Here is a 16,930-nt window from a genome sequence, read left to right on the forward strand (position 1 = left end):
GTCACTACATAAAGGGAACAGAGTTTTAGTCTGAGATGATGAAAAAGATTTGGAAGTAGACAGTGGTAATGGTTGCACATTAGGAATGTAATTAACACCACTCAGTGATACCACTCAAGTGGTGAAAACGGCAAATTTTATGCTTTGTATAGTTATTTTGCGACAATAACAACAAAGGAAAAACTGGAGTCCAGGAAATCAGGTGCTCAAACACCAGGCAATAAAAAGCCTTTGCAGGATGATGACAAAGAGAAGTTTCGGGACAAGAGTAGCAGCAGTGCAGTAAGAAAACAGTCCTCCGGAAGTGGCAGGGTCAGAAGGGAAACAATGGGCCCGATAAGTTATCTCTTGTGGGATTTGTGGAATTGACCTCTTGGGAATCAGCCTGGAGTTTAAGTGTGTTTCATTAGTATTTCTTGCATATTGTTTCTTGCCTACATCAGCTTCAATCAAGATTTTACTTCATGAAATAACTCTATTAACTCATTTCTTTGTGCAACACTATTTCAAAAACCACAAAAGACACAAAGGAAGCACAGTTCTTATGCATATGCAGGTGACACTTATTAAGGCAATCCAATTCGGTAGTAATCATGGGATGTTGAGAAAGGATAAAAATAATCAAAACATCTGGGCTTCGTTAACAGGGCTGACTCCTTTGTTCTTAGTGTTATTAATTCAAAAGGGAAGATGAAGAGTGCTATTTAGAAAGCAATCTGAAATATTTTACACCTGTTACCTGAATCAGAAACTTTCTCAAAGTACTACACTTATTTCGTATTTTATGTTATATTGTGAAAAACACTGAAAATAGAAGCAAAGTCCAAATATAGGCAGAATCACTCTCATTAGAAAGTTGAGTCAAGTAACACTATGCTATGAAATTTTAAGAGTCTATAAACTTACCTGTTTAGACATATTTTCTGAAAATTTTGCTGATTTTTCTTTTAAAAATGTGACAAGGTCTTTATAAATTTCACCTTTTCTCTCATAATTAATTTCCCCCTCATTGTCTGTTTTGCCCTTTGGGAGAAAAAGTTTGATGCTGTTATTAATGTAATAGCAACTGAGCCTGATCAATACATCACAACCCAAGCCCACATATCGTTTTCCTCTCTAAAGGACCCATGTGGTAGTCTTTATACATAAGAAATATAGGCAAAATCTTTCTCTCTTACAGTTATCCATCCATCCATTCATTCATTCAGCATGCTTTTACTGACTACCTCCTATATGCATGTAGGGCACTCTGCTGGTCAGCAAAGAATCAAAATTTCTTTCCCTCTGTACCTCTCAAATGTAAAAAAGCAATATGACTTCAAGAGCCTCTGGCGAAGTCATAAAAGGCCCCAAGATTAGAATGTCAGCACAGAAAAGCTTGTTTCTATTTGTCACACCCTTGCTCTTGTTCTGTGTGACACGGTTGCTATAGGCTTATATTTTCTAGAATTCTAATCTCTATGTATCAGTCCATCCCTCCACTCTTTGTCTCTGTACCTCTTTCTTTTTGTCTTTCCTTTGATCATTTCCCTTTTTTTCCTACCCTAATAGAAAAAATTTGGTTCTCCCTTAACCAAACGTATACATAAAAAACTGTAGTGTGTTACATATCCATAAACATCACGCATATACATATAACTCTAGTGTGTTCTGCATTTTTCTGTAATTACTGAATAGTTTCATGTTCCTTATCTCTCATTTTTTTAATAGACAGGAATACTTAGATTTCCATATCAAATAAAGTTGTATGTAGGTCAACAGCCTTTGCTAGAGACCAAGTCTCCTTGCCCCACTCTAGAAAGTCAAAGAAAATCATTCCTTCTGTTACCTCTTATTGCCTAATTGGAAATTTCACTTAAAGTATCAAGACGAACCAAAAGTACAATCATGTTTAGGCTGTCTCCCTCCTCTGTGCAGACATAAGCTAAGCATCATGCTGAGAAAAAAAGCACGAACAAGGCACATCAGGACAGATGCCTGCCGGGAATCAAGAAAGCGGCACCGAAACGTTGACACCAATCCAAACCAAGAGGTAGCAAATCTCCAAACAGTCCCCTCCGATGGCTGGGTCCCCGTTACAGATTTGGGTTCTCCCTGCAGACTTTGCCTGTGAGGCCCCAAATTACACCGCAAAGGAGAAAGTTGACCTCAGTGAACAGGTAGAAGACTAAACGTTTTTTAATCTAGAGGCTTTGGAAGGCCATCTCTCTGCTTAGTGATGCTCAGGGCTTTGGGATCTGCAACACTGTGTTTTTCCTTTGCCAGCTTAGTTCAGCGTCAGTCAGCAGGAAGTGAAAGGAACACTGACAAGCTGGAGGGAGAAAGGGACATACTCCCTCTTCCTCATCTGCTGTCCCTGTTAGAGTTACCCCAGCAACGGCCCTTCACCCCTGGCAGCAGCAGTCGCTCCCAGTAGGAACAATTAGTTCTAGTTCCCAGGGTTTTCCCCTGTACTCTAGGAACCAGGCTCATTACGACCCCTCAGAAATACCATTATAAACCGACCAGGGTTCCATCTCCAAAGGTCTGGGTCTCAGCTCTGCCAGTTCTGCAAACATCCTCTGCTGAGCTCCCAAGGTACCAACACTAACTGGGCAATGCACTCCTCAGAGGTCTGGATGCCAGTTTCAGGGGGACCACCTGAGCTCAGAGGGGGCCAGCTTCTCCTGGAACTGACCATTCCTCAGAGTTGCGGGTCCCAGTTCTGTGCGGTCCCCCTTCTGAACTCCTAACACACCATTGCCAATGTAAGTGGGGTCCACTCTTCACAGGTCTAAATCTCAGCTCTGGAAGGTCCATCTTCTGAGATCCTAAGCCACCAGCCCAGCCCAGCAGTTGGCCCCTCACCAGACATGTAGGTCCCAGCTTCATGGGGTACTTCCTCCAAGCTCCCACATTTTAGTGCCTCCCTTCCCTTTGTCCTCTCAACTCTTAGGGTAAAAGCTGTAGTTATTGCTTCTGTGTTACTTCCTTGCTCCTTTTCTGCCTCTTCTTTTCCCTAATACTTGTATAATTAATCAGGGAACTGATTAAGGAGGTTTTTGTTGTATAAAGTGGCACAGGCCCCTTTGGAGATCGTTTCGTAGGAGACTGACTTAATGATCTGCAATGGGGAACACTGGGCTAATTCTGAGGCCATTCTGGATTTGCCTGGCAAACTCAGCAAGGGGATCTGCTTCAATCCCACAGAGCAGTATCGCATTTTCTGTGGTCATCAGGATTCAATCCTGGACACATGCCTGCGTTTACAGAGACTGAGCTAAGCACCAAAACCAACAGAGTTCTTAAAAAATTACTTACACCATTTAAAAATACTCCTTCTGCACTACAAGTAATGCACAGAGTTTCAACATCGTGTGGTTTCACCAGCACGTAACAAATTTCTCCATGAATTTGTCTCCAAGGTGGGGCTCTACATCCATTTGAAAATTCATAATCTGAAACCAATTAATAAGTTTCAATCAATTAAAAGGAGCTCCTAAAAATAAAATATGTTGGCTTTAAAAAAATAAATATGATTAAAGTTTTAAGTTTTCATCTTTTCAAATATTCAATCCTAAGGTCGCTATTGAAGCATTTGGAAATAATTATATTTAACACAAAATGAAACTGAGAATAATATAAACCTGAGGTATAGCTGATAGATTCCAAGACAGTTTGTTCTCCTTTTCCCGAGAAATTTTTCAGCATTTCTATATCGTTCTTAACACTTGTGGGATTTAAACTTATTTCTCTGAAATAAATGGTAAGAAATTCATTTTGACACTTTAAAAGAGAACCTGCAGAAAGCACATGAAAACATTCCATTTTAGCAGGGGGGGAATATTGTTTTTTATAGTTAAAATTGTGGTTAAATTACACAACAACAAAAATACTGCAGTTAATTTTAGCCCTGTTGTAATCTGACAACACTGTCAAAACATCAGAAAATCAGTGACTCACGTTTAATGCAGCATTAAATGTACTCATTTAAATATTCACTTCGTTTCTTAGTGATAACACTATAATACCAGGAAAAAAACTAGAAAAATGAACAAGTTTTTAATCTTACAAACTCTACATGATATTTGCATTATCATTCAATAATTTACCTAACAGCCTGAAGAGACTGAAAATAATAAGGTCGCTTCATGTCCTCAGAATTAGGCGAAACCCCACGGAAGACTTTAGCAATGCTGACTGCAAACTTTTTAGTTTTAGAAATATTCATGCGATAAACTACAATCTTAATCCAATAAAATTTCACACGAAATCAATGGCAATAACGTCTATATTTTTTGTGTGTTTATGAAAAACCTCCGAAAGCACTTTTTGTAACTAATTTTTAGAGGTTTCTTTTTTTTTTTTTAAAGACTCACAGTGAAATATGTTTTAGAGAATGGTTCAGGAGGTGCAGATCCAGTTGGCTGAGCAGCCTGGCGATCTTCATCTTAATCTCATTTTCAGAATCTTCACCCTTGGTAACTTTATCAAGAATGTTTACCGTGGATGTGTCTTCTTTCATTGTATTATAATCTAAACCCAGGATTTTTGCTACAGGATCTCTGTTAGCTGACCAAAAAATAAACAAAAATGATCCTCTTGTCTTCTGTTACAAGAAACATAGACTAACAAATCCTTTGAAGCCCACCCAAATGGGTTTCTTTCATTAAGCTTTCTCTGATGGACTCCATTTGAATTGATCTCTACTTCTCAGATTCTACTATAGTAGGAACTCTCTTGCACTCGTTGGGATGTCCTGCCTTGTATTGTAAGATCATTAGTTACGTCACCTCTCTAATAAGACAAAGACCAAGACCTTCTTTTCTTTTTTTTTGTTGACTGTGGGGCATTGTCCAGCATGGGCATTCAATTAATATACTCAGAATTGATTTGAAGATAGGGAAATACTGGTCTCCTTAGAAGAATCATCACTAGAACTGTGTGTCTATGTGTGTGTGTGTGTGTGTGTGTGTGTGTGTGTGCACGTGTACCAGTGCATTCACAAATGCTTTCTTTCCAAGAGAGTGTGTTTCTCTCAGTCTACAGATCCACCGCCCGTCTTCTCCACCTGTTCAAACTGCTCACATTTTCAATGCCTTTTGATGTTAGAGTTGGAAAAACACTGGCCAGTACTTATGCACATACCAAAGTTACAGTGAAAACCTGAAACACCAATGCACCATCAAGGCTGACACAGGTGTGAAAGTCGAACTTAGAGATGCTGAAAACAGGATTTGGGAAAAGCCAAAGAACCATGTAGTTGCAAACAAGGAAGAAAGTGGCAAAGCCTTATCTGGAAAGGAGGAATTCAAGTAAGATGAAGTATGGATGCATTTGGACAGGGAGGGGAAAAGGCCTACGGAACTAGTTCAGAAAGCTCGACCTGATTGAAATGAAGAGAGCACAGGGATCACATGAACTCTGCAACAGGAAGGGGACTAGGGCACCAGAAAATAGCAGAAAAGGCTTAGGACCTCTTAGAAAAGACCACATCAGGGGAGAGGCAGGGGAAGGAGATCTAGGAATCATCCACCGATTGAGCATCTCAACTTATCACCAATATGGTGGTCATTTCATAAAGACTCATGAAAAAAAGGTACTAGATGAATTCTGGGGAAAGACACAAACCTGATCCCCAAATTGCTGTGCACCATGGAATTTGGACCCAAAACTAAGGGTTGTATCTAGAACTCCCACGGAAAGGACAAAATGCAGCAAAGATTCATATGTAGCCAAACTAGATATAGAGCAGCCAGTCTATGTATTATGTTCATATATTAAGTTGAATTTAATGCTATTAATGACCTTCCTGAATTCAGCTTTACTCTCAAGATTTTGTTCCTCTTCAGCAGAGTAGTTTGATGTATAGATAGCCTAATAAAGAAGAGTAGGCAAGAGATAAAAAGGAGGCTGCTGCCCTGAGGTTCGTATCTTAAAGAATTTTTTTTTTTAAAAAAAAAGATCATCTTCCTACCTCACAGCAGTAGACACAGCAAAGAACGACAAGAGGCAGAACCCAGGCACCTTATGCTTAGGACCTTCCAGTCACACGATTCCAAAGAAGCAAACCATGTATACAGCATCTTTATCTACTGTTAGATATTTGTCTACTCATGAGAAAAATCTGGAGTACAATTATGGCAGGCAATTGATCGCATTCTTTTAGCATGTTAGACGATCAGACAAGGATGAAAATCTTCAGCCGTAATGGAGAGGAAAAATATTTCCCACCGAATGAATGTAACTATTCACACAAGGCCGTGCAGCTCACAATGGAGTAGGGCTGAGACCAATGGACAGTGAGATTATTATGAGCCAATTCTGCTAAAAGAAGAGTCTACATTCATTTTAAGGGAAACAAATCATCATCCATCACAGCAGTACTGAGAGTAGAGTGTGGATTCCGGTGCTGGCCCTTCTAATCCGTCTTCTCTCCTGTGTGGACCTCAAAGGCTAGAGTCCTCTGGTCTTTACAGAAGCTAGGAAGCCTGTCTTTAAACCACACATGAAAATTAGAAGAAGGTTTCTAGTGGTAAATAAAGTTATTAAGGCCTTTCATTTTAAAGTAGAAATTTGATATGAGCATTAACATTCAGCCAAGAAAAAATAATGACTTTTTTATGAAGTTGAACACAGGAATTTTTTTTACCTTTTAGGTTACAGAACTTTGTCCAGGAGACTGTAACAAATGATCCCCTCCCCACCACCACCGAGGTTATGTTTCTAAAAGTTCAAATCATAGACTGGAGTATAAATATCACCTTCAACACACGCCTGTGCTTCCTTCAGCTTTGTATCTTTGGCAATAAGTAAAAAACGTGACAGCTGCCCAAAGTTCCTGATTTTAATGTGAGGTACAGAGAGAAACAGCAAAGGCTGTCCATTTTCATCCACTTCTTCTGATTTGACTGTTGTTTCACTACAACACGAAAACAAAAAAGAAAACTTAAGGTTACCTGGATGCTAGTGAAGTTAAGTGGAAGACATTTTGATGAACTATTCCTATGTCTCATTATAAAACACAGAATATAAATGCTGCGTGTTAGAAGCTCATCTCCTTTCCTACTTTGTACACACTCAGACCCTTAAATTCTCAGACTTATTAGCAACCATAGTGAGCAACACAATAGATCCAGGAAGAAAATGGTAAGCAATTTCTTGAATACCTTCATGAACTCATGGTTTTTGTTTTTGTTTTTCTAACAATGTGTCAGATATATTTAAAAAAAAATCACTGGTTCTACAGGACCATTCATGTTTTGGGGATTTCTAATGTTATACTATTTATAAAATTTACACCACAGTAATTAGTGGTTAGACGTTTTCTTGGCTACTCTGTGTTTCTGAACAAAAAACTATGAAAAAAAGACAAACTAGATCCCATCTGTGGATTGCTTTCCCACTCCAAACCCCCTAATTTGGTTTACTTTTGGATAATAAGCCGTTTTTCTAAATGGACTTTTCCTGATCAGAAATTACTGGGTCTCCTAGATTTGTGTTTCTGTCCATTTTAATTATTTTTTAGGTTGGCATTTAAAAAATATTAAGATATTTTTGTGGCAGTGATATTTCTGTAGATTTCTACCACTTACAACATTAACTAAACTGCCTAGGTTTTTACTATATACTGATATCCCTGGTAAAGCTGCTTTCATCCTAGGACCTGATCTAACATATTTTAAATTGGAATGCAGATAAACAGATGTGAAATGTTGCCAGTTCATTAGAAAAAGTAAACCTGAAAGACTCAGATTACCTGCCACTACAGCACTATTTCATTAGGAAATAAACAAGAGGACAGAAACTATGGGGAGCAGAACAGTGGCACCCCACAGATGTCTACATCCTAATCCTGAAACCCATAAATGTGTTATCTTACATGGCAAAGGAGAACTTTGCAGATGGGTAAAGTTAAGGATCTTGAGATGGGAAGACTATTCTGGAATACGCAGGAGGGTCAAGTCAGAGAAGCCGATGTGACATGGAAATAGAGGTCAGAGCAACACAGAGCCAGAAGCCAAGGAGCAATGTGGGTGGATTCCAGAAGCTGGAAGAGGCAAGAATGGATCTTCCTTCAGCCCCCAGAAGGAATACAGGCCTGCCGACACCTTGATTTTAACCCTACAGACTCATTTTAGACTTTTCACCTCCAGAACTGTAAGAAATTAAATCTGTGTTGTGTTAGGCCATTAAGTGTGTGATAATTTGTTACAGCAGCAACAGGAGGCTAATACAGGGACTTTCATCAGTCTTTCCCACAGCTCTATGTGCAGGAACTTATGTAGTAACTGCACACAGAAGGTGCTTGATAGAGGAGGAATAAATGAATGAAAGATTTCTAGACTGATCGGTGATAGGTGTTGTTTACAAACTGTGCGTTTTCTCTAACATAAACCTTTTGGAATAGTGTCTTTAGGGCTGGATTGATATTTCTTAAAGTTTTGTACAGGGCTGGACACTCGTGCTAAGTGGATGATGACAAGACTAAGTTATAAGCCAAGTGAATGCCAACAATATCAAGCCACTGAACTCAAGAAGGTGAAACTGCTGGTGAGAAACCGGAAGTCAAGGGCACAGGACACATTTTTCCTTGCTCCCACCAGTTGAAACCTGTAACTCAACAGAGCGGTAGGAAGTAAAATGTCAGCTATAGGGAGGATGTAGAAGAGCAGGTTTGTCTCTGGGTTCACAGTTTCTAACACCTGAAGAAAGAGCTCTTAGAAAGAAAAATAATGCACCCACCTCATGACATCAAGAAGAATGTGCTGTAGGGATGCTTGGGTGGCTCAGTTGGTTAAGTATCTGACTTCTGATTTCTGCTCAAGTCATGATCTTGGAGTTTGTGGGATTGAGACCCATGTAGGGCTCTGTGCTGGCAGTGCAGGGCCTGCTTGGGATTCTCTCTCTCTCTCTCTCCTTTTCTCTCTGTCCCACCCTCCTCTCATCTCTCAAGATAAATAAACTTAAAAAAAAAGAAGAATGTGCTGTAGGGGCACGTCGGTGGCTCAGTTGGTTAACCATCCGACTTTGGCTCAGGTCATGATCTTGTGGTTCATGAGTTTAAGCCCTGCATTGGACTCTCGGCTGTCAGTACAGACTCCACTTCAGATCCTCTGTCCTTCTCTGGCTCTGCCCCTCCTCCACTTGCACTCTCCCTCTCTCTCAAAAATAAATTTAAAAATCATTTAAAAAAAAAAAGACGAGTGTGATATAAATGAAATCCACTGACCTGATCAAAAGACTTTTACACTGGAATTGTAGAAGGGACGTAGAAATACAATAGCTTATACTATAAAGTGAGAGAGCAGGAAAATATCTCATTTACTTCATCCCTAGTGCCTAGTTTAGTGTCTAGGACACAGTAATTACTCAATAAATGAGTCTAAATAGTAGCAAGGGAAATAAGACCATACTTGAGAAACTAGTTAGCAATTCTCAGGTAAGAGAAACAAAGAGCTCAATAATAAATGTTATGGGCATTGATCTTATTACCATGACTTAGAAATTTTACCAAAACATAATAATTATTGTCTCATAAAACAGGAGATCATGTAATTGAGCCTTCATGACACTGATAAGATGACTGGAACAAAAAAGCAAAAGGATTAAACAATGCCCATTCCCAAGGAGTACTGGTAAATAAGCAATAAAAAAAGATGCTTGTGGAGATTCATAAAAGAGAAAAGTAAAGTAGGAACAAGGAAGGTACCAATTGTGAGGGAAGCGTACAGGACAGGGGGAAAAGGGCCAGTACTAGGAACCCGACTTCTCACCCACACACAACTCTTACCGGAAGAGAACTGCATCCCAAATCAGACACATCCCTGAGATAGCAGAGAGACATTCACAACTGAAATACCACAATATTAAAGCTGACATCATTCAAAGATCAGAGTTCTACCAAAGAAGGAGAGAAAAGAACAGGTAATAACATTGTCACTAAGTGGTTTTGAATGCTTCTCGAATCTGGAAGTTTCCCAAGCTATATTCTAATGAGTCAAAGCACCTCAGCTCTGTGAACCACCAACAGATGGTGTTGATCATCGGAGGGTGTCATTTGTCCTTAGCTTCCAGTGGACTTGGGCTTCATGCTGAGGTATTTTAGAGAGATTATTAATCTCATCCTGCCTGATAAGAACAAAGCAATTGAGAATGGTAATACAAGGAGACTTCTGATTTCCATTAAAATGAAAGTGGAGCTCTTTTCTCCAAAACACTGAACACGGAAGGATGATGACAAATGTTATTACAGGATGAAGAGCCGTACGTTGGAAACGACTCTAAAGGAAAAGAATGAGTCATCTAACATGTGGAAAGTGCTGTGCCCATCTACTCAGTAATGATCTGCACAAAAGAAGGTGGTTGATGAAATGTGAAACCTGTGCAGTGTGTGACTAGCAGATCAGTTTCAGCGTCAGATGCCTGTCAGCCTAATTTAGAAGAAGGCTCAGCAAACTTTTTATTGACGGCTACCAAGAGTGAATTTGGAGATGGGCAACATCAAATAAGAAATGAAGCCACAAGTATAAGTATATTCCCCAAATATCTGCGGAGATCAATGAAAGAGGATAGCTTACTTACTCCAACAGACTTTCCATGCAGATAAAAGTGATGTTTTGGAACAAGAGGCTGAGAAGATGTATATTCCCAAGAAGAGGAGTCTGCCTAAATATTCTAAAATACTCAAGAATACTCCTGTTTGGCAGAAACCCATCCAGAGACTCCAAGCTCCAAGTCTTTATGATGACTTAGGTATTTATATCTACATGGACTTACAGACCTGAATCCCACCTGGAAGGAAAGCAGCTTCCCCCCTTTAAATAAGTGAATAAAAGGTGTCCTAAGGGCCAGCAGTTAAGCAAGAAGAGTGCATGTGAACCAAAGGGCAAAGAATGAGGCAGCTGGGGCTGTTTTAACAATGCATTCTTCTAGCCATTGAAGGCATCTCTGGTTTATAGGACTTGTCTTTGTTGCCAGATATAGCATCACAAGTGGCTATGGGCTGCTGACAGTTCTTTGGTTTGAAGGATGGAGCAAGGGCTCACATCAAGACCTGGATGTGAAAGCATTTGGTATTTTCCGTTACTACCAAAATCTCAGCTGTGTTCTTCACCTTCTTCAGGATAATCAGTACCTACCTGGTTCTCATCAAGCCACAAAGGCATGGTTTCCCTCAGATACAACAAGGGCTACTATCAGACCCTTCTTCTTCCTTCCAACATCAAAGATATTATTAATATGGGTCAGAAACAAGACCAATGAGTAAAAAAACTGGCCCAAGGAAAAGCTGCCTCGTAAGTCTGACAGGAGAAAGACAGGATACACGTGGTATCAAGATGTCGAAACATCCCGCTTAAGAGGGAACACTGTACATAAAGACTGTATGGAGAGGTGTAACAATGGAAATAGCGCAAGAGAAATTGGACGAGGATAAAGACAGAGAAATAGTGATATGATTGAGATGTGTGTGCTTAGGTGCCCACCTAAGGAGGTCACAGACGTGGCCATGCGTGTACTTGGAACACAGAGTAAGTACAGAGGCAAGATACAAGGATACTCTTGATACTCTTCTGACATCTGCTTTAAGTCCAACTTTGTATGGCAGCACCTGGCTGGCTCAGTCGGTTAAGTGTCTAACTTCGGCTCAGGTCACGATCTCATGGCTTGTGGATTCGAGCCCCACGTCAGGCTCTGTGCCGACAGCTCAGAGGGAATCTCCCTCTCTCTCTTCCCCTCCCCTGCTCACACTCTGTCTCTCTCAAAAATAAATAATAAATAAGTAAAAAATAAGTAAATAAATAAATCCATGTTTGTACTAAGTAGCCCACATGTTTTTCAACTGTATGGTTTTGCACATGAGTTCATCTTCAAAGGTTAGAAAAAACAGTGTGTGACACTATATTAAACTTAAGTGGGGAGCAATAAATAATGACAAACGCTTTGAGAGGAAGTGACCTCTCACACTTAGAAATCAAATACATTTGGGGCACCTGGGTGGCTCAGTTGGTTAAGCAGCTGACTTCGGCTCAGGTCATGATCTCGTGGTTTGTGAGTTCAAGGCCGACATTGGGCTCTGTGCTGACAGCTAAGAGCCTGAAGCCTGTTTCCGATTCTGTGTCCCCCTCTCTCTACCCCTCCCCTACTCACACTCCATCTCTGTCTCTCAAAAATGAATAAATGCTAGAAAAGAATTTTAGAAATCAAACATAATTAAAAAAAAAAAAAGACTTCAGGAAATTCAGGAGAAGGTAAAGCATAACAGCAGAACCAAAACACTCCAGAGACACAGTTCAAGAATGGTTTTCAGTTCCAAAAATGAAATTCTGAGTTTATGCTCACAAATAATCCTAAAGGGGAAAAATGAAAAGGGCATCTACAGGAAGCTTCGGCTGGTTAGTGACCTGTTTTTGATAAGGTCAGACTTTAAAAGTTCATGTGCAAACATGAAGGAGGATCAGAATGCCTGAAGTAGAAAATACACTGAAGCTGACCAAAACGACAAAAACTATTTACATATGTATATGTAAATTCATCATGTGTAATTACAGTATAATCACACTTATATAAATACATATACATTTTACTCATGTTCACAAGAGCTAAGTTGACAGCCCCCTGTTTGAGGTGGACGTAGAATTTTTTTGTTAGTCTCAGATTTGGAAGGTTCTCATTTGAAGACAATGCCAATTGTCAAAAAAAACCTCTCCCGTATACTGAAAAAATTTACCACTCTCACTCTGCTACCTCAGGGATTAATATATTTAAACACCAGTAGGGATCTTATTCATATCAGAGGTCACAAAACCAATGCTGTCGGCACCTGTACGGTCATATGAATGAGTCGGAAAGCCCAGACATAAAGCAACAGCAAATGTTGGAGTGTGGTGACCTGGAGAATGCATCCTCTATCAAAATAAATTCAACTTCAAACTTAAAAAATTAGATGGGATGACTGGGTGGCTCAGCCAGTTGAGCATCCCACTCTTGATTTTGGCTCAGGTCATGATCTCACAGTTCATGAGATCAAGCCCCATGTTGGGCTCTACACCGACAGTGTGGCGCCTGCTTGGGATTCTCTCTCTCTGTCCCTCCTCCACTTGTGCACAAGTGCACACACACGCTCTCTCTCGAAATAAATAACTAAACATTAAAAAAATTAAAAAATAAAAATTAGATGACTGGTGTGTTGGCCAAACAAAATAGTCTCAGATTTCACCCGAGCGCCTTCTGCTTGCAATCCCTGGGTCAGCGTATTTCTGAGATTCAGAGATGTTAAATTATTTGCCCCAAGCCTACAACCAATCGATAGAAATATGTACAGTGAAGATATTAAATTCCAGAAGCAATTCACTGGCTTACCTGACAATATAACCTGATTCAAATGCCGAGGGGTCCAAGTCTGTTTTCCATTCGAGTGGTTCTACAAAAACATATTTTGCCTCCTGGGGATATTTGTAGATAAAGCTCTCCACAAACATCATAATTTCTTTCAATATTGCTTCATTGAGAGGAGTAATTTCCAAGGTTCTGGTCCCGCATCCGGCAGCGGTCCACTGCGCCGACCTGGTCAGCGCCACGCCCATAGTATCAGTCAATGCTCAAACCCGAGCTTAGCACACGCACTGCCGAGTAAAAAGAGTTAGACACAGAGGACTGCGGCCACCTTGTCCCTGGAACATTTTCACTTTCAAGCAATCCAACTCACATTCTGCTTCTTAATCTTCAAGGCTGATTTTTAAATCATCAAATTATACTTTTAATGCAATAAAAACAGTGCATTTTCACTGAACCAACTCTATGGAAAACTGACTAGTACTTGGATTTTCCCATACCTGTCTGCCCTGAGGTGAATAACTTTCTCATGTCCCTGGGCCTAAGAGAGAAAGTTCAAGTAACTGGAAACAAGAAAACAGAAAAAGAAATGGGTCCCAGGTCTGCCGGAGCTGGAGGCTAAGTGAGCAATGCTCTTCCGGGCTGGACTGCTCATCATTTGGAACCGTGCCATTAAACTGAACTGTTATTCTTTTTTTTTTTTTAATGTTTTATTTTATTTTTTTGAGAGACAGAGTGCGAGCAGGAGAGGGGCAGAGAGAGAGGGAGACACAGAATCCAAAGCAGGCTCCAGGTTCTGAGTTGTCCGCACAGGGTCTGACACAGGGCTCAAATCCATGAACCGTGAGATCATGACCTGAGTTGAAGTCGGATGCTCAACCAACTGAGCCACCCAGGCGACCCGTGACTTTCTTTTTAAAAGGTAACATTATGTGTAACATTAAATAAGAGCCAAGTTAGAAAGCAAGTTCTGACCCTAATTGTGAAGATTCAAGGCTTTTTTCCCGGATAATCCATACTTGTTTGCTTTCTCCTAAAAGTGATCATGAAAGCCTTCCTTCCAGAATACTAACATGGTTATAAAGTTAAATATAAAATATAATTAGCTTTCCCCCCCATAATTACTACTAAACCTCAGAAGTGGTTTTAGTAAAAACCAAGAGTCTACAGAAATGACTTGGAGATTCGGGGTTTGTACTGTATTACATCTTGAAATCCAGTAACAGGACATCCAGATCAGTGGCTCTCAGCGAGGCAGTGCTCATAATACAGAAGAATTATAAAAGACACTTCATTATTGAAATGAAAGGGACATCACTGGTGTTTAGTGATGAGGACTGAGAATGTTCCATGTCCTGCAATATGCATGACAGTCCTCAGAAGGAAGAATTACGCTACAATCTCCAGGCATCTAGTAAGTGGAAAACTTCAGGTAAGTAATACCTGCGCTCAGAACCTACTTCCACTTTGCAAATAATCACACTATTTTTTTTCACAGTTTTAACACACACTAAATCCGTCAGGATTGCAACTATCATATAAACCAAAGGAAGGCTGAACATACTTTGTTTTATATGGAATTTACTAATTTTATATGGAAGTGTACCAAAATGCTGGTACACCCTATACAGGCAACACCCTGTATAGGTACACCCTATAGGTACACCCTATACAGGCAACACCTTGCCGGAAGACACTTTAACAAGAGCTAAGAAATGCCAAAAGGGCTTCTTTTCATCATGATAAATTTTTATAGAAAAGTAAGTGTAACATATTTGAAATTTTCAAATTGTTTTTCCTCAATCTGGTAAACCAGGAGCTGTGACAGTGAACAGGTTTCATTTGAGAAGGCTGGTTGGCAGAAGGTCTAAGAAAATCTCCAGGAAGGGGGACTAGGACAATCCAGGAGGCAAATAAAATATTATCAGAGGGGAAAAAGTGGAAGGAAATTCCGAACAAGACAAGACAGGTATAAAAAGAAAAAAAAAAAAAAAAGGTACTTTGCAGGCTTGGCTGAATACATTTTAAAAAGAAAACAGGGTAATGTTTTTCATCAGAAATGTAAGAAATTTCTGATGGCTTAATTTACCAAAAGAACCAAAGCTACAGCATTTATTCCACTAACCCAGAGGTGTTAAAAAATGGTCAGTGTAACTCAGGTAAAAATATAAAATGAACACATTTTTCCCCTAAAACAAGCTACTCCCCAGTTTCTACCCATTGCCATCCAGGAGTTCTTTTGGCCTAAGAACCACGGTTACAACGAATACATGTCAATACATAGTACATGCCTTTGCATTAAGTTTGTTTTGTTTTGTTTTGTTTTGTTTTACGTTTAACGGTTAAAAGGAAAAAAGTTTTTGTGCATGTGTTTGCATAGATTGAGAATCACATATTCATCTGCTCTAATTTTACTCATTTTCTCTACTAATCAAATCGATATAATACAATTTGTTTTTCTTTTTTAAGGGTTAGTTGCAAGCTTCTTGTATCATTAATAAAATGAAACACGTCCGTGAATAATGTCTGTAATACTTGAGCAAAAGCAAACCTGAATTCTCAATGAAGCTAAGGGAATTGTAAACATCCGCTCTAGGATCTAGAAATGTGGCTGGTAAGGTCGATTGGGAGTCTGTGCACACACTGGCATTTCTAGAATGATGAAGCTTCAGAAAAATGCAAATTTCAGAGAACTGATATGAACAGGGCCCTGAATCAAAAACTACGTTCAAACCCTGTGTGAAAACACGCGATGATGGCACCGATCAGACCTGTGACAAGCGTTAGAGTTGAAGGCTAAGAAGTTTCTAGGGACGACGGGGTAGTGGAGACAGGAAGGAAGGGGCAGGCAGCGAAGGCTGGATAGCGAGGAGGGAGCAGAGCTGAACGGGCGGAGGGGAAAGGCGAAGAGGGAAAGAGGCAGGGAGGCGGCGGGAGAAACAGAACGGATTACAGAGGAGATGTGGTCCCGACAGGGAGGAGTGGGGGGCTCGGGGGCGAAGGAGCAGAAGGTGGCTGGGCAGGAGCAGGGTGTCCGCAGGGGGGGCAGGGGCTAAACGGGGATGGGAGAGAGAAGGGGAGAGATGGATCTCAGTCCCGAGGGGAGGAAGGGCAGAGGCGAGAGAGACAGAAGCGGCGAGAGAGACAGAAGCGGAGCCCGGAAAAGACCCCCATTTCTCGAACCACGCGGAAGGCGGCAAGGACCCCAGCGCGGAGCGAGCGCGAACTTCGGGACCCCGGCCGCAGGGGCGGCGGCGAGTCTCCGGCGGCCGCCCCGCGCCCACCAGCCGCACTCACCTGCAGCGCCCAGCTCCGCGCCCGCACTGCGCCCGGCGCCGCTCGCCGCGCACCCGCCTGTTGCTAGGACGCCAGTGAAACGCCCGGCGCCCGCGCAGAGCGTCGCCGCCCCGCGGAGGAAAGCTCTGAGCCCGCCCTCCGCGCCGCAGCTGCCTGCCGTGCGATCGCGCCCGGAGCCCGCCCAGAGCACAGCCGCGTGCTCCCGGCGGCCCCGCGCCCCCGCCGCCGGCCCTGGTGGCGCCCGGCTTCGCGGGGTTTCGCTAACGCCTGCAGCCGCCGCGTCCCCTCCCTGGGAATAGTGTTATTCGACCTCCTTCTG

At 41.2% G+C, this 16,930-nt stretch overlaps 1 protein-coding gene across 7 annotated transcripts in view; it reads right to left on the reverse strand.

Moving 5' to 3' along the window:
- Positions 1 to 16,696, reverse strand: part of ODAD2 (outer dynein arm docking complex subunit 2) — a 201,735-nt gene extending 185,039 nt beyond the window's left edge. For 2 of the 7 annotated variants that reach the window (XM_042945195.1, XM_042945198.1), the window contains exons 1-7: positions 16,612 to 16,696; positions 13,342 to 13,604; positions 6,744 to 6,901; positions 4,359 to 4,551; positions 3,627 to 3,733; positions 3,301 to 3,437; positions 907 to 1,023 (exon numbers count right to left, since the gene is read on the reverse strand). In XM_042945195.1, coding sequence (XP_042801129.1) covers positions 907 to 1,023; positions 3,301 to 3,437; positions 3,627 to 3,733; positions 4,359 to 4,551; positions 6,744 to 6,901; positions 13,342 to 13,565 — 936 coding nt within the window. In that variant the 5' untranslated portion in view covers positions 13,566 to 13,604; positions 16,612 to 16,696. Of the gene's footprint in view, positions 1 to 906; positions 1,024 to 3,300; positions 3,438 to 3,626; positions 3,734 to 4,358; positions 4,552 to 6,743; positions 6,902 to 13,341; positions 13,605 to 13,814; positions 13,841 to 15,865; positions 15,956 to 16,611 lie in introns of those variants that run through there. The other 5 variants (XM_042945196.1, XM_042945197.1, XM_042945200.1 and 2 more) reach the window with 5 other exon arrangements.
- Positions 16,697 to 16,930: the final 234 nt, after the last annotated feature.

The sequence above is a fragment of the Panthera leo genome, chromosome B4 (assembly GCF_018350215.1).
Source record: "Panthera leo isolate Ple1 chromosome B4, P.leo_Ple1_pat1.1, whole genome shotgun sequence".
Lineage (NCBI taxonomy): Eukaryota > Metazoa > Chordata > Mammalia > Carnivora > Felidae > Panthera > Panthera leo.